The sequence below is a fragment of the Thalassophryne amazonica genome, chromosome 20 (assembly GCF_902500255.1).
Source record: "Thalassophryne amazonica chromosome 20, fThaAma1.1, whole genome shotgun sequence".
NCBI lineage: Eukaryota > Metazoa > Chordata > Actinopteri > Batrachoidiformes > Batrachoididae > Thalassophryne > Thalassophryne amazonica.
Window position 1 is genome coordinate 18834422 of NC_047122.1, and position 23930 is coordinate 18858351.

General features: G+C 41.7%; 1 protein-coding gene across 1 annotated transcript; it reads right to left on the bottom strand.

Annotated features, from left to right (window-relative positions):
• Window positions 1–1692: 1692 nt before the first annotated feature.
• LOC117502475 (tubulin beta chain-like) lies at window positions 1693–23484 on the bottom strand. Its single transcript, XM_034161530.1, is given in 5 exon segments — window positions 1693–2514; window positions 7513–7757; window positions 14473–14583; window positions 15276–15384; window positions 23416–23484. Coding segments are annotated over 5 exon segments (1335 nt in total). The 5' UTR covers window positions 23473–23484; the 3' UTR covers window positions 1693–1701.
• Between the last annotated feature and the right edge of the window lie 446 nt (window positions 23485–23930).

The window sequence follows — 23930 nt, forward strand, 5'->3', positions numbered from 1 at the left end:
GATACCAGTCAGTATCTGGTGTGACCACCATTTGCCTCATGCAGTGCAACACATCTCCTTCGTATAGAGTTGATCAGGTTGTCAATTGTGGCCTGTGGAATGTTGGTCCACTCCTCTTCAATGGCTGTGCGAAGTTGCAGGATATTGGCAAGAACTGGTACACGCTGTCGTATACGCCAGTCCAGAGCATCCCAAACATGCTCAATGGGTGACATGTCCGGTGAGTATGCCGGCCATGCAAGAACTGGGACATTTTCAGCTTCCAAGAATTGTGTACAGATCCTTGCAACATGGGGCCGTGCATTATCCTGCTGCAACATGAGGTGATGTTCTTGGATGTATGGCACAACAATGGGCCTCAGGATCTCGTCACGGTATCTCTGTGCATTCAAAATGCCATCAATAAAATGCACCTGTGTTCTTCGTCCATAACAGACGCCTGCCCATACCATAACCCCACCGCCACCATGGGGCACTCGATCCACAACATTGACATCAGAAAACCGTTCACCCACACGACGCCACACACGCTGTCTGCCATCTGCCCTGAACAGTGTGAACCGGGATTCATCCGTGAAGAGAACACCTCTCCAACGTGCCAAATGCCAGCGAATGTGAACATTTGCCCACTCAAGTCAGTTACGACGACAAACTGGAGTCAAGTCGAGACCCCGATGAGGACGACGAGCATGCAGATGAGCTTCCCTGAGACGGTTTCTGACAGTTTGTGCAGAAATTCTTTGGTTATGCAAACCGATTGTTTCAGCAGCTGTCCGAGTGGCTGGTCTCAGACGATCTTGGAGGTGAACATGCTGGATGTGGAGGTCCTGGGCTGGTGTGGTTACACGTGGTCTGCGGTTGTGAGGCTGGTTGGATGTACTGCCAAATTCTCTGAAACGCCTTTGGAGACGGCTTATGGTAGAGAAATGAACATTCAATACATGAGCAACAGCTCTGGTTGACATTCCTGCTGTCAGCATGCCAATTGCACGCTTCCTCAAATCTTGTGACATCTGTGGCATTGTGCTGTGTGATAAAACTGCACCTTTCAGAGTGGCCTTTTATTGTGGGCAGTCTAAGGCACACCTGTGCACTAATCATGGTGTCTAATCAGCATCTTGATATGGCACACCTGTGAGGTGGGATGGATTATCTCAGCAAAGGAGAAGTGCTCACTATCACAGATTTAGACTGGTTTGTGAACAATATTTGAGGGAAATGGTGATATTGTGTATGTGGAAAATGGGAGCAAAACCAAAAGTGTTGCGTTTATATTTTTGTTGAGTGTAAATCCCAATATTGTGTTGCACTTAATTGACAAAGGTATGTGGATCAATTAAATTCAACATTTTATTTCTTAGAGTGTACTACTCAAAGAACAGATTTGAGCTTTGGCCCTTAACTTCAACAATTGCAAAAGTAACATTTTGAGCAATGTCAGCTCCGAACTGATCCGAGAAGCGAGTCCACAAAAACATTGGGTTTACTAGTTTGTACTGATCTACTGTAGCAACTGAAAGAACTAGCTTCAGCCTCACGCCCCTTCAGGGTGATTTGGTTTTGGCACCACTGTACTATGTATTTATTGCTCCTATCTAACAAATTTCACCATCTTGCCTACATTTGTATCATTTATCAACATGAAATTTTCTCTTTTTTGGGGGTGAGATCAGGTTTTTTTTTTTTTTTTCCATTTCATTCTCAGGCATCCTCTTCCACCTCCTCTTCAAACTCTCCCTCCTCCTCAGCGGTGGCGTCCTGGTACTGCTGGTACTCGGAGACCAGGTCGTTCATGTTGCTCTCCGCCTCGGTAAACTCCATCTCATCCATGCCTTCGCCGGTGTACCAGTGGAGGAAGGCCTTGCGGCGGAACATGGCGGTGAACTGCTCAGAGATGCGTTTGAACAGCTCCTGGATGGCTGTGCTGTTGCCGATGAAGGTGACTGCCATCTTGAGGCCGCGAGGCGGAATGTCACAGACTGCCGTCTTGACGTTGTTGGGGATCCATTCCACAAAGTAGCTGCTGTTCTTGTTCTGGACGTTCAGCATCTGCTCGTCTACTTCCTTCATGGACATGCGGCCACGGAAAACGGCAGCTACTGTCAGATAGCGGCCGTGGCGAGGGTCACACGCCGCCATCATGTTTTTACCATCAAACACCTGCTGGGTGAGCTCAGGCACTGTTAAGGCACGGTATTGCTGGCTTCCCCTGCTGGTTAGAGGTGCAAAGCCAGGCATGAAGAAGTGGAGGCGTGGAAAGGGCACCATGTTGACCGCCAGTTTCCTCAAATCAGCATTTAGCTGCCCGGGAAAACGCAGGCAGGTGGTCACGCCGCTCATGGTGGCCGAAACCAGGTGGTTGAGGTCGCCATATGTGGGCGTGGTGAGTTTCAGAGTGCGGAAGCAAATGTCGTAAAGGGCTTCGTTGTCGATGCAGTAGGTCTCGTCCGTGTTCTCCACCAGCTGGTGCACGGACAGCGTGGCACTGTATGGCTCAACCACAGTGTCCGACACCTGAGAGAGCCACAACCAGACAAAAAAAGTTACACGTCTCACACACGCTGCACATTTACTGTTCAAAAAGACAGATTAACCCACAGGTGGCTGAGAAAACTGTACTAGATTTTAAAAGATAAGTCACCAAAATTTCTCTAAACTGACAAAATTTAGTTTCCACTGAATTCCCAGCATTACAATGTCAGTTTATTTTGGAAACGTCTTGTAAAATCATCTTAATGAAGAGAACATATTTATCTGGGGGAAATTCCGCAACAAATATTTTCTTTAGCTTTTACCACCGTCTGCAGGAGAGTGTGCATGTGCGCATGCATGAGCTTTTGAAAAGACTGCAAGTTACCTTTGACCATGGGTGATGTGCATGTAATGTGTACACAGACGTCCGTGAGATGCCTTGTAAATCACTTTAGAGGTGTTATTTGGTTACAAAAAACAGTATTTTTCGTTTTAAAGTGTTTATTTCTTGCTAACACTGTATGAGAAAGAGACTCACACACAAATGCAGCAGTTTCTGCCATGTTGGATTAACAGCCAGAGAAAGACCAACCAGTAACATCACACTATCCCTCTACTTTAATTGGCTGTCACTGTGTCCTTCCCAGAATACCTCAGGCAAGTCTGGGGAAGTCCCCATCTGATCTATGACATCATCATCAACTGTATAGTTCTCTACTGTCACTGCCATAAATAGTTCAAGGCCATCTGTTCGTTTGAAAATGTACCCTTCAGGTGACTTTTTACATCCATATATACATATTAGGCCAAGGAAGACTCCATTAAATTAAGGAGGTGATCCGGATACAGATTCTGGATCAAGTTTCACTTTATACAGGCTTTGAAGGATTACGTCAAAACTACTTCACAGATTCTCACCAAATTTGCACCATACATATGAGCCAAGTGATCCAGATCTGGATTAGCGGAGGTCGGATATCTCAGTTTGCCGTTTATTAATTTTTTCCATACAATGCAAATTTTGATTGTATTGGTAATGCCATATTACGAATCCCCTATCTTGAAGGCTAATTAGTAAAATTATAGTGGTGCCAAAGAATTTTTTTTTTTCACCTTGAATCTAAAAAAAGCTTAGTGGCCCTATACTTTAAAGTTGGGGGAAATATGGTGCACCACCACAACAACAATGGAATAAAACAATCTGACAGTACAGAAATTTATTTTATCAGGGCAACAACTAGTGATCATCTTCATCATAGATTAATTTGTTTATAACAATTGCATTAGTCATTAAATTTATAAAGGGGTGTACGGTTGTAATTACAGTTACAAAAAAATTACTGGTACACATTTTTGGACCCTTGATTGGTTGATTTCTGCAGTTTGTCCTTAGGATCTCCTCTTTCCACCAAGGAATGCTGATCGTTCAGTTTCGATGGGTGGCCAGCTCTAGGAGGAGTCCTACTTCCATTTACAGATGATGGAGTCCACTGTGCTCATTGAGACCTTCAAAGCAGTAGAAATGTTTCTGTACCCTTCCCCAGATTTGTAAATGGACTGCATTTATATAGCGATTTTCCATCTGTATCAGACGTGCAAAACGCTTTACAAATAATGCCTCACACTGAACCCGATGTGAGGGTGCTGCCATACAAGGTGCTCACTACCAGTGGTGGGCACAGATAACCAAAAAATTAACTTCGATAACAGATAATCAGATAACTGAAAAGTTATCTTTGATAAAGATAAACCGATAAACCACCCGAAAATGTGGTTTATCGGAAGTTACAGATAACCGATAACTTCCAGTATTGTCTCTGGTACATTTGCAACTACTAACAAGCTGAATTTGAGTTTTAACACCACGATCGCTTTTGGAAGCATCAAAAGCGACAGACCCAAACAATGAGCCCGCACTTCTATGTTTGAACATCCTGCCCCCTGCTGGAAGCTCTCGTTTACTACACGGCTTCCAGTACAGAAACCCTGAGAGCAGCCACAAAACCAGCTCTCTACCAATCACAACGCTCTCGTCAGGCGGAGGTCTTGGAAAATAAAGTCATGCTGACTTATGGTTTGGTGTGAATATTGATAAAATAACTCCATTAATGTCAATTCTGTCATTTGTACAAAGTTAAAATATAACATATCTTTTAATGTTGAATAATGCACTAATTCTGAGGTTTTGTAACAAACACAGACAGATCGCAAAGGATTCTGGGTAAAAGTGCCTCTGCTAAACACTGATTGGTTCAGTCATTCATTATGTACGTAAACCAACACGTTAATGTGACGTCTGTTGTGTGTTGGTGTTTACAGATAAATGTGCTTTTGTAAAATATTCCATTTTTTATTTGTAAAAACAGGCATTCTTACGGAGCCCTGGAAGTGTCATCGCAAAATGTTTTGCATGTGGAGAGAATGTGCGCTCATTTTATTAGTGCTGTGCGCACGTTTTATGATGTTGTAAAACGTGCACTCAATATTGTCTTGACACATAAATGTTGGGTTTACACTGGGCGAGTTTTGGCCCTTTTTCAGATGATTCTTCATTCATGCAAGAATTTTTTGGACAGAGTTTCAGGTTAATCGTGAAGTGTACATGGTGTAACAAGCTGCGTTTAACATCTCACAACCACCTCCTGATCGCTGATCGTATGGTCGAATGAAAATCAAACCTGTTTGATATTATTCTGGTTGGCCGTCGTGAGGGTATCCTGCTGCTGAAGAGCAACAAGCATCCAACTGCTCGCACTGTGCATGTGCAAACACAGCAGACCTGTCTTGTAATGTTTTTTTTTGTTTTGTTGTTTGTCTCCCATCGAGAGTTTTTGTAAATTAAGTTTGAAAAAAAAAGCTTACGTTTTGCTTCTGAAAACACAATTTCGACGTGTGGTTTTTGAACGTACAATGCGTGTGAGAACATAAATTGGGCACTCTGAACTTTTACATCGTGCAGTTCTGTTGTACAGTTTGAACTGAAACAGAGTACAGTGATTAAAATATCATACAGGGTCTGCTCAGCTTCAGAACGAATACTTCCATGAACACTACTGGCCAGTAGATGGCAGTAGAGGCCTTGAAAACTTGCCAAAAACAAAATTCCAGATAATCTGTGTCTGCTACATTTAAGATGCGTGGAATCTAACAAACGCAAATACAATAACGTCTATAAACCCAGAGAATATATTCACGAGAGTTTTAGGCACTAGAGTTTAATGCTGCTGTCCGTGGAGCCTGAATAGAGTGTCTGAAATGCATTTGTCCTGTCGTGAACGTACTGAGATTACCCTATCCTACCCATACTGCACTGCTGGGCACAGCATGTGCTCACTAAAACCTTAAAAATTAGCACATTACTTTAAAACATATATCTGATATTTTCATTTTATAAAACTTCAGACATGACAGTAATTTTAAATAACTTGTCCAAAATGAGTTTGGTTGAAATTTGAACCATAAGTTAAAAATGTATGCCTCTGGATGACTTGGGTGATATTGCCAGCATATCAGTATGGTGTTAAAGGAATTTTTTTTTTTTTTGTGACCAGTTTTCCTTTGCATGCAGAGGATAGAGTGGTTTCTTCTGGTAGCAGCTCCCTTCTGTTTGCAGAGGGTGGAACTACACATCTGTTAGGAAACTTTTAACAGGTAGGTGCCCAACTGATTTTAAATTTTAAAAATGTTTGCCGCTGTTCAGCTTTGTTTATTACGTTATCGGTCTAAAAGTTATCGGACAAAAATTTATCGGAAGATAATTAGTCCGATAATGGTTTTTAAAGTAATCTAAAAAGATAATCCGACAATGAAAACATTATCTTCGATAATTATCTGTTATCGGAACTGTGCCCACCACTGCTCACTACACACCGGGTGCAACTAGGGGATTAAGGACCTTGCACAAGGCCCCATAGTGATTTCCCAGTTAGGCTGGGATTTCAACAGAGGATTCACAGGTCTCAAGCTCAACACTTTAACCACGAGACCATCACCTCCCCTGTGCGTCAAGACAGTCTTGTCTTGGAGGTCTATAGACAATTCATTTGACTTCATGCTTGGTTTGTGCTCTGACAACTGTGGGACCTTGTATGTAGACAGGTATGCATCTTTCCAAATCATGTCCAATCAAATGAATTTACCCCAGGTGGATTCCAATTAAGCTGCAGAACAGTGGTGTCCAGAGTATTCCAGAAAGGGCCAAGAGGGTGCAGGTTTTCCTTTCAGCCACTGACCTCAGCAGGTAATTTCACTGATTAACTCATCCCATCTGCTCAAAGTGATGTTAATCTATGAAAAAATCTGCTGAAGCCAGTGGCTGCAATGAAAACTTGCACCTTCTTGGCCCCTTCTGGAATACTTTGGACACCACTGTTGTAGAAACATCTCAAGGATGATCAGTGGAAACAGGATGCACCTGAGCTCAGTTTTGAGCTTCATGGCAAAGGCTGTGAATACTTAAATACATGTGATTTCTTACTTTTTCCTTTAATTATTATTAATAAATTTGCAAAAATCTCAAGGAAAAAAAATACTTTTTTCATATTGCTATTATGGGGTACTGTGTGTAGAATTTTGAGGGAAAAGAATTTCATCCATTTTGGAATAAGGCTGTTAACATAAAATGTGGGAAAAATTAAGCACTCTGAAAACTTTCTGGATGCACTGCAACCATACAGACTCTCTGGATGGACCCTGGACAGGTGGCATTAATTTATCATAATTCCACCAAGGAGGAGAGAACCTGTTCCATGGCCCCCACTAACTGTTTGAGACCACTGCTGTTTATTATACAAATAATCAATGTTTATGAATGCAATGGTAAGAATATTTCATGAGGTGAAAGATGGAACATTTCATCTTTAATTTTTCATGGTGGTTATGGCATGCAATGGTACAAAATGTATAGAATCAAAACTGCACGGTAAGTAGAATAAAATGGCAAATGAGACAAAAGATCAGTATCATGTGACATACAAACCACCATTCAAATGACAAGGATCTATTTAGGGGTTATATAATACGGGATATGAAAAGCGTTACCTTGGGAGAGGGCACCACACTGAAGGTGTTCATGATGCGGTCGGGGTACTCCTCTCGGATCTTGCTGATGAGCAGGGTGCCCATGCCGGAACCAGTGCCTCCTCCCAGCGAGTGTGTGAGCTGGAAGCCCTGCAGGCAATCACAGCTCTCTGCTTCCTTTCTCACCACATCCAGGACAGAATCTACTAGCTCCGCCCCCTCTGTGTAGTGCCCTTTGGCCCAGTTGTTTCCTGCACCACTTTGACCTGAGGAAAGCAAGTTCAGAGTTTACGCTGATGCCGTCCAGACACAAAAGCATCAAGGCTTGATGCAAGATATAAAATGTACCTCATCCCCGGGGCATAACGGCCGGCGAACACATGTCCCGGGAGTGAGGCACATTCGAGAATAGGCAGGACACTCGATGCATTCAAAACATATTGAAAATAAATCATTTTTAGAATAACATCTCCATATCCTATCATTCTTCTGAGTGCTGTCTCCTGTCTGCAGGAGGAGGGGAAGGAGAGGAGAGAGTTAGCCTGCTGTGTGTATGACCATAGATCTGTCAAGACCACAAGAATTCATCTGATGTGAATGACAAACGTTTAAGGAAAAAAAAATTCCACTGTGTCACAGAGCAGCTCTCAGATTAAAGATAATGGGCCTCATGTATCAACGTGGCGTACGGCGATATTTGAGCGTATATGGGGTGTACGCCAAAACGGCTGCGCTACTTGGCATTTATCAATGTGGTCGTTGGCGTACGCTGCGCTGAAAATATACACCAGGTCCAGAGGTGGCGTAAATTATACACCAAAATGAACCAGCGCTGGAATCCACATAAAAATGAAGATGATCAACATGATAAACAGTGCCATTATACAAATCAATGCATATGTTACATAAATAACACTTTCCTGATTATACTACATAATAATCAATACAAATCCCGCCTTTGCGGGATTGTTATGGAGCACGATCGGTGACCACAGCGCTGACAGGAAGGACAGCGCTGCTCGCCTTTTTCTCCAGACTTCGAGCCTGGAGCCAGAGCAGCGCTGAGCTTAACTTCATGTGGTGTGATCGTTTTAGAAAATGAAATTGATAATAACAACTGTAGTTTCGTCATTCCCTTAATTCGCCCGTGCTGCAACCAGGTTTTGTCGTCTCCATTCGGTTGTCACAATAAAATAAATACAGAAATACATTTAAAAAATAAAGAAATCTGACAGATTAGGCGTGTCTTATTAATTGAGCGAGCAAATATCCACATGTCAAGAATTACTGACATGTGAAAAGAGAATACAGTGGTCCCTCGCTATAACGCCGTTCACCTGTCGTGGCCTCGGAGTCTCGCGGAGTATTTAGTCCAATTTTGCAAGCCTTTTTTTTTTTTTTACAGTGTCCTGTGTTCTGCATATCTGTTTATAAGAATCTTGTTGCCCAGAAGAGAAAAGAGCGCCAACAACTACTCTTAACTGTGTTTGTCACACGGAAACAAACACCTGCTGCAGCGAGATGTGAGTGGGAAAAGGCGCGGCGCCAGGACGCAGAGGCCCGATCTGTGAAATACTGGTCAGTCACTATTAATAATTTCTTATGTGTCCGACCTCGTTCGTTGATCGTTAAAATTAATTCGTTAGTTCTAAATGCCATCATAATTATTTACAGGAAAACGTTCTATTTTTATTTCTCAAACAAATGTTTGGGCCTGAAAACAGTATGGTATTATTTTCCTACTAAGGTTTGAACTTTGAGAGTGTTTACACACGAGAGAAAAGTGAGAAAATGTTCATGCCTGATTGAGAAAGTGTATAAACTGTGTAGTGAGGGGTTTTACAGCTTTGAAACATCTATAATAATTGTAAAAAATAACGCTGACTACGTCGCGGTTTCGCGTATTTCGGGCTATTTTTTAGAACGTAACTCCAGTGATTAATGAGGGACCACTGTAACACTTTACTGATTATATACTACAAAACAATTGATACGACGGCTGCTTTCGACGCTCTATTGGCACGCGTTGTGATTGGTGGGGTTCTTTTTCATTGCCGTCTTCCTATCTTCCATGTCGTAAAATGAGGGTGTGTCTGAAGCGGAGTCTGAATATTTATGGGCGTGTTTATTATAATTACGATCGTTTCCACCCGCCGCATTTACTCAAGATCACGTCAGACGTACGCCAGAAATGGGCAGGTGCGCACTGCTTGATACATGTCACGGTGACTTTGGTGTATTTCAAGTTTAAGCCGTAAATTTACGCCACAAGTGCACAACATTGATACATGAGGCCCACTGTGTGTACATTTTTGAAACCACAAAGACAAACTGATAGATATTATTGTTTTTGTGCAAATATTTGCTGATTTTGAAATGGATGCCTGCAAACACATTTCAAACAAGCTGGGACAGTGGCAACAAAAGACTGGGAAAGATGATGAATGCTCAAAGAACACCTGTATGGAACATTCCACATGTGAACAGGTTAATTGGAAACAGGTGAGTGTCGTGATTGGGTATAAAAGGAGCATCCCCAAAAGGCTCAGCCATTCACAAGCTAGATGGGGCGAACACCTGCATGAAAAAATAGTCCAACAGTTTATGAACAATGTTTCTCAGTGTTCAATTGCAAGGAATTTAGGGATTCCATCATCTACAGTCCATAATGTAATCAGAAGATTAAGAGAATCTGGAGAACTTTCTACATGTAAGCGGCAAGGCCGAAAACCAACATTGAATGCCCGTGACCTTCGATCCCTCATTAAAAACTGACATCATTGTGTAAAGTATCGTACCACGTGGGCTCAGGAACACTTCAGAAAACCATTGTCAGTTGACACAGTTCATCACTACATCTACAAGTGCAAGTTAAAACTTGACCATGCAAAGTGAAAGCCATACAACAACAACATCCAGAAACGCCACCGCCTTCTCTGGGCCCGGGATCATTTGAAATGGACAGATGCAAAGTAGAAAAGTGTGCTGTGGTCTGATGAGTCCACATTTCAAATTGTTTTTGGAAATCATGGACGTCGTGTCCTCTGGACAAAAGACAAAAAAGACCGTCCAGACTGTTACCAGTGCTAAATTCAAAAGCCAACATCTGTGATGGTATGGGGGTGTGTTAGTGCCCATGGCATGGGCAACTTACACATCTGTGATGGCACCATCAATGCTGAAAGGTACATCCAGGTTTTGGAGCAACACATGCTGCCATTCAAGCGACGTCTTTTTCAGGGATGTCCCTGTTTATTTCAGCAAGACAATGCCAAGCCACATTCTGCACGTTACAACAGCATGGCTTCATAGTAAAAGAGTGCAGGTACTAGACTGGCCTGCCTGCAGTCCAGACCTGTTGCCCACTGAAAATGTGTGGCACATTATGAAGCACAAAATACGACCACGGAGACCCTGGACTGTTGAACAACTAAAGTTGTACATCAAGCAAGAATGCAGGGATGAGATTGGCAAATTCGATTTTCAGAGGAAAATAAGCCAGGGTCCAGGGGCCACAGGCCCCGATGGGTCCAGGGCAGAGCCCTGGCCAGGGGGTCGAAGGGGGACGAAGTCACCCTGAAGCCAAAGCATTTTTGCTGTTCTAAAACATGTAAATTGCACTAAAATGATATTAAAAAACTACTATAAATGCAAGGTGTTCATATCTATAATTCAAACTGTAAACCCTTACTAAGACCATCTACTGTACATGTGTATTTTTGTGACCAAAATATTTTTTCATAACTAGACTTACTTGATTTTCAGCATTCTCCACTTTCAGCATGGAACACTTGTCAACAAACATACATGTAAGGGTGGGAGAAAGGAAAGGGCGGGAGAAACGCATATATAACCTTTGCACTGATTGGTCATAAGCTTTGTAATAACCAATGAAAACGTGCGTAAGTAGAAGCTTCGACTGTGCTTCGATACCGTCTCGGTTTTTATGATTTGTTGGAGGGAAAACTACTGAATATTGGAAGATGAAAGACTACACAGTTACCGCCCTTACACTACATGCTCACTGTGCACCTACTTCATACTGGTCACTGATCAGCACAGCGTTACTTCCGCATTCGGCTGACTGACAGACTGATCGAACGTGCTGCGTCAGCGATAACAAACAAAGACCACTCAGTGTTCTGAATAGACGACAATTTTATTAAACAAAGGTACTCCTGGCATTAATTTTTTTTTTTTTGCATTCTTACTCCCCCCAAATTTTCTCAACGGATTTGAACGTTTCACAAAATCGACCCCCAGGACTGTCACATTCACGGAAATCCGTGGAAAAATCTCATCCCTGAGAATGGGAAAGAATTCCACCTACAAAGCTTCAACAATTAATCTCTTCAGTTCCCAAACGCTTATTGAGTGTTGTTAGAAGGAAAGGTGATGTAACACAGTGCTAAACACACCACTGTCCCAGCTTTTTTGAAACGTGTTACAGGCATCCATTTCAAAATGAGCAAATATTTGCACAAAAACAATAAAGTGTCAGTTTGAACATTAAATATCTTGTCTTTGTGGTGTATTCAATTGAATACAAGTTGAAGAGGATTTGAAAATCATTGTATTGTTTTTATTTACATTTTACACAACGTCCCAACTTCATTGGAATCGGGGTTGTATCATCAGGGGTGCCCAGACTTTTACATACCACTGTACTTTTGTTTATGCTGCCATTTTAAAATATAAAACTACATAATCTTAGACACACTTTGATTTCATGACATAATTTGACACCTTTTAGCACTTTGCAAATGAAATTAGCTCCTGCAGTTAGTGGCTCGATGGAATGAATTTGGTGCGCGTACATGGTGGAAAATATGCCTTGAGGTGGAACTCAGTGCTGGGCCTTGGGACTCATTTTCAATACCTAGTGAGTCTCAGGACTGGGTGGCCAAAATATCTAATGCAAATCCTGAAGTTAATCCATTTCCTACGAGGCACCAGAGACCAACCCCCCCACCGTTACCATTTTTTTGCCAAATAAACTGCACAAATTACAGTCTTTTCTCTATGCGGCAGTGAATACACATCTAGGACGTGTTCATACTTATTAGATGTGTATTCACATCTAATAAGTATGCACAAGATAATGGCCCTGTCACACCATGACGATTTAGCCAGCATATGCCAACCATATTAAAAACGCTGGCATGAGTCCAATAAGTTAAGGGTAAGGCTTTTTATAAGTTAAGAGCAAGCTGAAGCACGTTGAAACACTCAAGCTCGCTGATATATGTCCTAATAAGCTGAGCTCCTCAAAAAAGTTTGGGCATGCTGAAAATGTTCAACGCATGCCAGCATGTGACTCATACGTCCTGTACATGCTGGACATAAGGCAAGTTATGTATTGTTGCCACACGTTTTTTGTAACTTACTCATAAATCTAAATCCATCCATTAATGCTGGCCACTGATTGGCTGAAAGCTGCGGCCCTCATGCAGACTGACTGTTTCATTCACACATGGACTAAATCTAACGTGTTCATTTCAGTCCAATTCACCACCACAGATGGACATGAATCCACAGAAAGTTCCTAATTTTTGAAAACGACCTCTGAAAAAAACTTGAATTCATGGCTGGAAATGCAGCATTTTAAAGCAAGTCCCTCTGTGGTTTTTCTGCTCCATGTGCGTTTCTCATGCCAGTGTTGCACTCTGATCACACAGAAGCGCGGTGATGATTTAAACTTTTAAAGCGTCGTTGCTGTGGTGTGATCATCAGATGACCTGATCGATCAATCAGGGTGATCACAACTGCTTAATGCGCTGTTTAAACATTTAAAGTGCCGTCGCTGTCAGTGATCACCACACCAACGGATCACACAGCACTTCATTCAGGTCTTATCACACCTGACTGCGGTTGACTTAAAAGTTTAAATCATCACAGGGTTTCATTATTCAGGTCTGTAATGACCTGATCAGGTCCACTGATCAGGAAGCAGCCAGTGCTTTCAACATTTAAAAAGACAGTGCTCTCATTCACGGCAGCGTTACCACAGCCAGGCCACTTATCAGCATTCTGTACACAACGAAGATGGTCCATCAAGATAAAAAATTAAAATAAAAAAAAATTAAATAATGTTAAATTACTGTTTCTGACGTGCATCACACCATGCAGTACCGACCCAAACCACTGAGTGGAAACAGGGCTGTCGGCATACACTGGATAATTGTTAGGTCTGACAGGGCCTTAAAGTCATACAGCGTGCCTTGAAATGTCAGGATGAAGCACTCTGAGATCACAAAAATGGACAGTGAGAGGACTTGTGACCTTGCCAGAAAGATGTGTCGGCGTCAATTAATAGTCTATGGTCCCCTCCCCTCCCGGGGTAATGATGAGGTGTTCAGCAGGCTGATTTCTTCTGTTTTTCTTGTTGCTTAATGCTGATAAAATTATACTGTATTCGTTGTCTTTCCGATGCCCGATTCTTTTTTTTCCCCCCTCTCTGAGGTGCGGCTCCATCCGGACATTGGAGTGGTGTCTACTTCTGCAACCCTCCTGTCCTGTGCACTGGCAACATTTCCTGTATATTCGTTTTGTGAATTGTGTGGGTAGCATGGCCCAAGCAGAGGGTCGCCCCTTTGAGTTTGGTCTGCTTGAGGTTTCTTCCTCAAATCATCAAAGGGAGTTTTTCCTTACCACTGTCGCCCGTGTGCTTGCTCTGGGGGGTGGTAAGGTTAGACCTTACTAGTGTGAAGCGCCTTGAGGCAACTTTGTTGTGATTTGGCGCTATATAAATGAAAATACATTGAAACTGAAATCGTAATGTAACAGCAAACTTGCCATATTTTGCTAAAAATGTTCCTGAGATAACAGGTTCAGTCACATGTGCATAACCACAGCTTCATTTTGTATTCGCCCAGTGAATCTGCAAGTTATCCTTTGTATAACATGAGTGGAACATGTTTCCCACCATGACATCTGACATATTGCACAACCAGTTAAGATATTCAAGTAGAGTGCTGTTACCAAAGACAAAGTTGTCAGGTCTGAAGATTTGCCCAAAAGGTCCAGAACGGACAGAGTCCATAGTGCCTGGTTCCAGGTCCACCAAGATGGCTCTGGGAACATACTTTCCACCTGTACAGACAAACACCAGTTTGACACTGCATGCAAGAACTGACCATTTAACATAAGTTTAAAAAATGGAAACAAACAAAGTCAAAGCTCTGAACAACCTCACAAAATGCAACCCAAACCAAGAAAATCACCCTGTGCTTGCAGAAATGTAATTTGAAGAACCTGTGGGTGTTGTATGTTGGCTATATTTGTATATTATGTGTGTTGTGCTATTTGGCTACATTTCCTAGATGAAGTCAGAGAACAAAAAATGACTCTTGAGGAGGGGAAGGGGTTACTTAATACATTTCACATAATGCTCCTTTATTGCAAATGGTGCTAATCAAAAATATTTTGGATTTTTTACATTCATGACATGTCAATCTGATTAATGTGTCAGAAGCAGGCGTAAACAAAAACGATTAGGTAACTAAGAAACAGGCAGTTCCGGGAGATCAGTGAACTCATTTAATACATTTGTGACCTTTAGATGGTCTACACCAGGGATGCACAATACGTCAATCGCAATCTACCGGTCGATCGCAAAGACAGTGTTAGTGGATCGGAGGTTGGTGGTTTGGTTGAACAAAACTGTTCAACTATTCATTTTACATTCTGCAGGTAAAACCATCCTTGCTACTGCACCAAGTTACTTTCACTTTTGGAGTGTGTTTCATCTTACTTTTTGTCACTACTTGGTTGATTGAACCTACCACAAGCCTCGTTGTAATAGACACTGATCCGGTCCAGCTGCAGGTCACTGTCTCCATGGTAGGTTCCAGTAGGGTCAATGCCATGCTCTTCACTGATCACCTCCCAGAACTACAGACAGAGACCAACAGGCCATCAGCAAAAACTGCAGACTAGGGACAGGGGATGAAACAGATCTTAATAATTGTATCTGACCCCATCAAAATGACCTTTGATTGATCATGTAACTCACCTCATGCAGCACCCCCAAACCCTCCACACAGTAAGTTTCCACAGACATTAACACCAAACTCAACTCAGCTAACCCACAAGCACAGAACGTCAGAGCAGCTCAGCCACCTGATCCTAATCTGTGGCACAGTGATAGCACACGAGAAAGAGGCTTATATATGCAAATACGCATTATGGCATCCACAGGGCACAGTGATTATCCTGCATTATGATTTTTCATCTTCCACTGGAATTATAAAGCTGTGATAGGCTCTTCTGTTAGTGTTCACTGACTGTTCAACTCCAGCATCCACACCAACCCACTGAAGACCTCGGGCCCTGTTGATACCAACCTAAGATTTCATTAAATTAAAGATCTGTAACAAATCATTTAACTGCCAAAAAGAGCTCAAATCTATTTGAATGAAATCATGAATGTGACTTTTACTCTTCTTCAGCTATAAAGAGTTTGACTTTCAGATTAATAATCAGTTTCATAACTGAAAATTGGGTCAAGTTTACAACAACTGTAACAGTTTACAACATTCATCTTTTTTGTGTTAATCTGTGATTAAGGATGATAGCCAGTTTCAAACTTGACCCCGACACCAGGTCTGAAAGGCTTTTAGTTGGTGTTACGGCCCCCTAACAAGAGCATGACTCTGATTCACGCACTAGCACGACCTGTGTCGTGCTGGAGAGTAAACTCTCCTTTAATGGGTGCAGACAGGACGCAAGAGGGATGCTGGTGCGTGCTATTACGCTCAAAGAATTTTGAAATGTTCAAAAAAATCTTCCACGCATAAATGTTGTGCTACGTGGTGCGATCTAATCACCAACACGACGTGCAGCTCGTCAAGTGGCGTAAAGAAGTGACCAGAGCGAGTGGTGAATTCAGTGGATCGCATCAGAGCGCAGCTCATTTGAACGATTATAACAAGATGTTGAATCTCTCATAAACATACTTTAACAGCTGCACACAAGAAGGAAAGAACACACAACTGTTTTACCAAGCCATGACAATGTAAACATGACAAATAATTACCTTTTTACATGGCTCAAAATGCTTTCTGCAACTCGTTAGGTGCGAGCGCGTGGCAGCCGGTAGAAGAAAGAACGGCGTCCAGCTGAGAAAGTCACAACGATGGGCATGCTAGTGATTGAATCAAAAGTCATGCTCATGTCAGGGGGCCTTAAGTGAACAGAGGCAGTTAATCTTCTGTGAAACCAGGGCAACCTCAGCCTCCTTAAATCCCTAAATACTCATCTTCCCTGATCAGGGTCAGAGACGACCCATATGTTCCCTTACGGTCTTATCCCCACCCCACACACACACACACACACACACACACACACACACACCACTGCTCTTCTAAATGTGCAGCTGCACACTTTCAGACTTAAAAATATAAGACTTCTGTTGTGTTGTTACACTGTAAAGGGAGGAAGAGAAGAAAAACAAAACAAACCACACCAGCACCAAAACACATGATTCTCCTAACATCATGTCTCTGATCTCTGAGTAACAGGTTTTGTTACTGGTGCTGCAAAAATAAATCCACAATTGCGGTGATTTTTAAAATTATTATTTGTGTATAATGTAATAAACATCTACTAAATTCAAATTATGAATATTTGGCAAATCAGTGTCATTCTTAGAAGGGTGCTTTGAGATATGATTGTTGTAAAATAAAATAAAATTGTAGCTTCAACAAATATTTTAATCCTGTAGTCCATAAATAGAATAATTTGAATAACTGAATATAGTTAAGCTTTAGCATTTAACTTTAATGATATTAGACCTGAAGGCTTGACTCAGAATGGTCCGCAATTATTTTTCTTAACCTCCCATGTTCTTCTCTTCATTTTTAAAGTGCTCTTTTCCAGTGACAAAGACAGCAGCTGGTCTTGTGGTTCCACTGAGGATCAATTACTTGAGCCAACGTTTTGCAATTTGCAGGTCCACATTCACATACTGCTGGCAAAACACACACACACACACACACACACACCAGTACAAAGCAGGCACACAAATCAGTTCCAGTTTGTTTTGCTCAACGTAAAGTGCATCCGGAAAGTATTCACAGCACTTCCCTTTTCCACATTTTTTTTTTATGTTGCAGTCTTATTCCAAAATGGATGAAATTGTTTTTCCCCCTCAAATTTCTACACATAATACCCCATAATGACAGTGTAAACGTTCTTTATTATTTTTGCAAATTTATTTATTTAAAACAGTATTTACAGCTTTTGCCATGAAGCTCAAAAGTGAGTTCTGGTGCATCCTGTTTCCACTGATCATCCTTGAGATGTTTCTGTAGCTTAATGGACAATTTTCAAGTTGCGCTGCCGAGACTTCAGGTTAGTGAGCCTCTCGCTCGCATGTCTGGTGTCATTAGAAACACCAGCTCACCTGTCAGATTTCCAGGGAGTGAAATGGCTACTGGAGGCCAATTCGATGCCGCATCGTTAAGTAATTTTGTTGTCATTGTAGTTCACGTACCATCAGCGTTCCGTTTGATTGTTGTCCAACTTCATCCAACCTACCAAGTCTGACATCTTGCACGAACATTGAAAATATCTGATCGGATCAATAACTAAAGATCTTCTCCAGCCAGAGACGGCATGCGAACATGCAGACTTATTGTTTCATTTTGGCTTCAGTGTGCTTGTTAGTGCCGTGTGACCGGGGCTTTACATTCGTTGCTAGGAAAGTTCAACGACCAAGATACCAACATCTTTTCACTTTTATTTGATTTCTTTGTGCGTCTGACATTGTTATTCAAGCATTCAAAAGGTTATTCCTACCTCTACACAACTCCAACCACACACAAGAAAGTTTCTTGACAGTTCTTGTTATTGAACGAAATTGTATCTCCCTAACCGGACAGAGTTGTGATGTCATCATGCATGCACCTATTTTAAATGCGACAATTTTAAAAATCCCCCATTGGAGCCCACCTGGGGTAAATTCAGTTGATTGGGCATGATTTGAAAAGGCGCACACAAGTTTACATTGAAGGTCTCACAGTTGATAGTGCATGTCAGCACAAACCAAGCATGAAGTCAAAGGAATTGTCTGTAGATCTCTGAGACAGGACTGTCTCAAGGCACAAATTTGGGGATGGTAGAGAAACATTTCTGCTGCTTTGAAGGTCCCAATAAGCACAGTGGCCTCCAACATCCTTAAATGGAAGACGTTTGGATCCACCAGACCTCTTCCTATAGCTGGCCGCCAGTCTAAACTGAGCAATCAGGAGAGAAGGGTCTTAGTAAGGGGAGGTAACCAAGAACCTGATGGTCACTGTGTCAGACCATCAAGCATTCCACTGTGGACAGGAGAACCTTCCAGAAGGACAGCCATCTCTGCAGCAATCCACCAATCAGTCCCGTATGATAGAAAAGCCAGGCGGAAGTCGCTACTTAGTAAAAGGCACATGGCAGCCCACCTGGAGTTTGCCAAAAGGCACCTGAAAGACTCTCCGACCAAGAAAAAAAAAATTCTCTGATCTAATAAGACAAAGATTGAACTCTTTGGTGTGAATCCCAGGCATCATGTTTGGAGGAAACCAGGCACACAGTTGGCCTAAAGTGAAGCATGGTGGTGGCTGCATCATGCTGTGGGGATGTATTTCAGTGCCAGGAACTGAGAGACTAGTCAGGATTGATGGAAAGATGAATACAGCCATGTACAGAAACATCTGGGATGAAAACCTGCTCCAGAGTGCTCTTGACCGCAGAGTGGGGCAGCAGTTCATCTTTCAGCAGGACAGTGACCCTGAGCACACAGCCAAGACATCAAAGGTGTGGGTTCAGAACAAATCTCAAGTGGCCCAGACAGAGCCCAGACCTGAATCCGATTGAACATCTCTGGAGAGATCTGAAAATGGCTGTGCACCAACGCTCCCCATCCAACCCGATGGAGCTTGAGAGGTGCTGCAAAGAGGAATGGACAAAACTGCCCCAAGATAGGTGCACCAAGCTTGTGGCATCATATTCAAGAAGACTTGAGGCTGCAATTGCTGCCAGAGGTGCATCAACAAAGTTCTGAGCAAGGGTGTGAATATTTATGAACATGTGGTTTCCTTGTTTTTCATTTTTAATAAATTTGCATAAATTAAAAAAAATCATGTTGTCATTATGGGGTGTTGTAAGAATTCTGAGGGGGGAAAAAATCTATTTTGAAATCATGCTGTAACATAAAACGTGTAAAAAGTGAAGCACTGTGAATAGTTTATGGATGCACTGTACATGGATTCACATTATCATTGCAAAAAAAGTGCTCTGGGCAGTGTGGAGGCTTAGTGGTACACAGTACTGCCTCACAATGAGAAGGTCCTGGATTCAAATCTGACATGTGAAGTTTGCATGTTCACCGAGTTCAGCGGGTACTGCAGTTTTCTCCCTCCTCCAAAGACATGCAAGTCAGGTGAATTGGTATCTAACAGAGTGTGAATCAGATTGTCGATATGTGTCAGCCATGCAACAGATGCTTCTCACCCAATGACTGCTGGGATGGGCTCCAGCTGGCTGTGACCTTTAACCCTCTGGGGCCGAGACCAAGCTTTACTAAATTATATATAACGTTTGAATGGTATGAGATAGAAACTTACTTTTTTTTCTTTTTTCTTTTTTTTTTTTTGCTGAAAAGTTAACTCTGCGGACTTTCGAGCCAGCCATCGGCCATCTTTGTACTCCTCATAGAAACTGTGTGATGACGTGTGCAATGTGAGTGTCCAATCGGAATTAGTTCACCGTCACATGGTTTTCCAAAATCCAGTTGTAGGGCAGATTCACCTCACGTGAAAAGCCAAAGATCATCTTCAGGAGTGATATGTTACTAGTTGGCCCGTTTGAATAGCCCCCTGGGTGCTCCAATGAGTACATCCAGTGCGCCCTGCGCCATTACGTACAGCTAGTGATGTTAAGATTGAGCCAGTATCGAGCTTTTTGAACCAGAAGTGTCAGTGAGCAGCGTTTCGAGCACGCCCCCATCACGTGACCACTGTGAGCGAGGCCTCGTTACGTCACACCACGTCGAGCTTTGCGGAAAATTTGAATAATCTGGGCGTTTCAATACGACCCGCCAAGTATTTAAATGAGATCTGAATCTCAGCTCAAACCGTGGGTTTATGAGAGGAGGAGATTGCTAGTGACAGTGTTATTGCCAATTACCACATGAATCGGAGCCAAGGAAAGCATTAGTTTATATTTAGGTCTAGTTTAGAGTTCATTTAGTATAGTTAGCTACACACACATTGGATCTAACATAGACAGACACACACCATACACAACAGGCATCCATTCATATACAACATTTATTCACACAGTACATCAACACAGGTTATAGGTTAGACTATATATTATAGGTAGATCAGAGACTGAGCTGAGTGACTGAAGAGTTGTGATTTTGTTGAAGTGAAAGGTGTGAGAAAGGTGAGTGTGTGTGTATGTGAGAGAGTGAGTAGTGGTGAGGAAGGGACATGGAGGAGCCAGTTCCAAAATGAGCACGATCAATTGCTTGGGAGCACTTTGATCTAATAAGCCCCAAAAAGGTCAAGTGCTTGATTTGTGCTCAAGAGTTGAGGTACTGGTGGACTATGTTGTGCAAGATGCACAACCGTTCAAAATAGTGGAAAGCAAAGCCTTCAGGGTTTTACTACAAGGGTTTGACCCAACATATACCTACCTCCAGAGGAGAAGACCGGCTCAAATACTGGGCGACACGAGTCGCAGTCTATCCCAATTTACAGAGAATGGCAAAAAAAATATTTGTCGATGTCAGCAACATCAGTGCCTTGCGAGCGGGTCTTCTCCAAAGCTGGAGATGTAGTGAGGCAGAAGAAGAGCCGATTAAAGCCCAGCACCGTTGAAATTATTCCTTTTTGAATAAAAATTGTTGAAAGTTGCACAATCACCGTGTCCTATCCCCTCTATTCTAATTTACAAATTACAGCAACATAAGCACCAGTTGCAGAAGCACATGCCTTTTTCACTTTTCCCGTCACATTTTATCCAAATATAGTTTGAGGAATGATAACACAAATCTACATATAGTCTACAATAAAGGCTTTCATAACCATTATGTGTGCATCTGTAGGGACTATTTATTACATTAAAAAGACACAATAATACATGACATTTTTTTATTATTATTATTTTTCAAGAACAAACCACATCAGTCATGAAATGCAAACATTTGTCAGGGCACTCGCTCAAGGTAATTCTCAAAGCAATCCAGCAGATGTCACCCTTCAAACTGTATCAAACGCGTCGAAGCAGTGTGTCGATTTTCAGCCAGTTGTGGTGCAGTGGCTCTTTGGTTCATGAGGCTTCGAAATTGCCATCACTACGCACAGCGATCAGTGAAAGCAGACGGAGAGCCTCTGATGACAATCTCACGTGCTCAACCAAAGAGTGTGGAACTATCAGAATTGCTCCACTTGTTTGCATGTGAATGTTACTAAATAACTCTGTTGCTTTCTCTGCGTAAAGCACTGTTTACCATATCAATGGACAACAAAATGCGTAGACCATTTTGTATATATTGTTCAAAATGTGCATTTGTGTTTATTGTTTGAACCTTTTTGTTGTACAGCCTTTCACAAAAGACCTCAAATTACCTTTATAAAGTGTCAAAACAGTTGTTTATTATAGTTTGCTGTGTGTTTTGAATAAATGTGTGTGGAAAATTATTTTTCGCTTTATTTTTTCCTTGCCTATTTTTGTCAACCTTTATTACACTTATAAAACACAACAAAAACATATATATTCTGAAAGCACAGGTTGTCCTAAAAAAAAAGAGAGATATAAAACTTGATTGTGGGATGCAGGGAGAGCTGTTAACAGCAATAATAAAACATTTATGCCAGGTGAGTGAACTGTCCAAAAAATGCCCTTGGACCCCAGGGGGTTAACTGAAATAAAAATGACCAGAAAGTGAATTAATTAAAAACCAACCTAGACATTATTCTCAAAAGTTAGAGGAAAAATAATTGAGGGGGTACTTGTGGCTTAGGGGTTTACGCACATATAAAGAATGTGGTTTGTGGTGTAACCAGGCTTGAACCCCAGTCTGGGAACCCTTTGCTGCACATCTCTGACTCCATTTCCTGTCTGTACAATAAAGACTGAAAAAAATGACCCCTCAAAGTAAGAAATGCATCCAAATGTAAGAACTCACTGTAGTGGAAGATCTTGTGACGAACATATGAGGACATTTTTTTTAAGTAATTTATAGTAGCAAACCGGAAAATCTAGTACCTGAGATTATCTTAGATGTTTAAAGATTAAATAAAATACATAATAATAAAACGGAAAATAAAGCAAAAAATTAATCATTTTGTTAAAAAAATACTTGGACATTCCACAGCCATACCAAAATACAAAATGGAGTGAAAAAGGCCTAAAATTATAGTACATTTCATTACATGCACTCAATTATGACAAAACGAACTTTATATCATAGATTACTCGCATAATAAGATGTGCTTAACGTAAAATTGATGCCACAATCCAGCGCAGAAGCCCAGCATTTCATCCCATTTCGTCAATTATTGGTAATCGTCGCTAGGTGGCAGCACATATTTGATCCCATTTTGCATGTTATCGCCAATGAAATTAACGTTTATTGTTCCAATGTCGTAATTATTTGCTCCATTTCTAAGTAAGTCCCTATTTCGCATACAATTCCTTCCATTTCGTATTTTAATATAGGTGGAGTCAAGATTTATGATCCCGAATAATCCCATTAATTTATCGGTCGGATTTTAATTAAAGGAAGAAAAACAAACGGAGCATCGTTTGCACTTTATTGCATAAATATTATTTCATACGATGACAAAAAGGACTCCGCATTATGAAACCATTTAAGATTTACAGTAACTTCGCAGAAACAAAGAACTAAAAATAAACAAAACATTAAGAGCTCACCTTCGCCCCAATTTAATTCCCGCACTGCCCGGCCTGGATGTGGACTATTTCCCTCATGATGCTTTTGAATAATCGATAGAAGTGAAGGGCTCAGAATGGAAAAAGAAGAAAAAAAACACTGACTGAGCAGCGCCAAAAGCTCTCGTGGATTTAACCAGATTTAACGGGTTTCTTCTTATTCTTTCTTCCAGATCCACACAGCGGTAGATTCGACCGGTTTACACACCAGCTGTGGGTGCGTTATTGCCACCATCTGGACTGGAGTGGAACGAAACGTATTGATTTGCATTATAATTAGGTTCAATGTGCCACACAAAAGAAGGTAGGAAACAGGTTTTTGGTCATATGTGTACGTATTTTCCTTTTACACCTAATTATAAGGGGGGACGTTTAGTGTACATCTGATGGCCATCATTCACGGTGGTACTTCACAGAATAGACATTATAAAGCCATCTTGGACAGGTGTTGTACGAAATTCAGTTCCCATGAAATAATCTGTTTCCCCAGTGTCGGG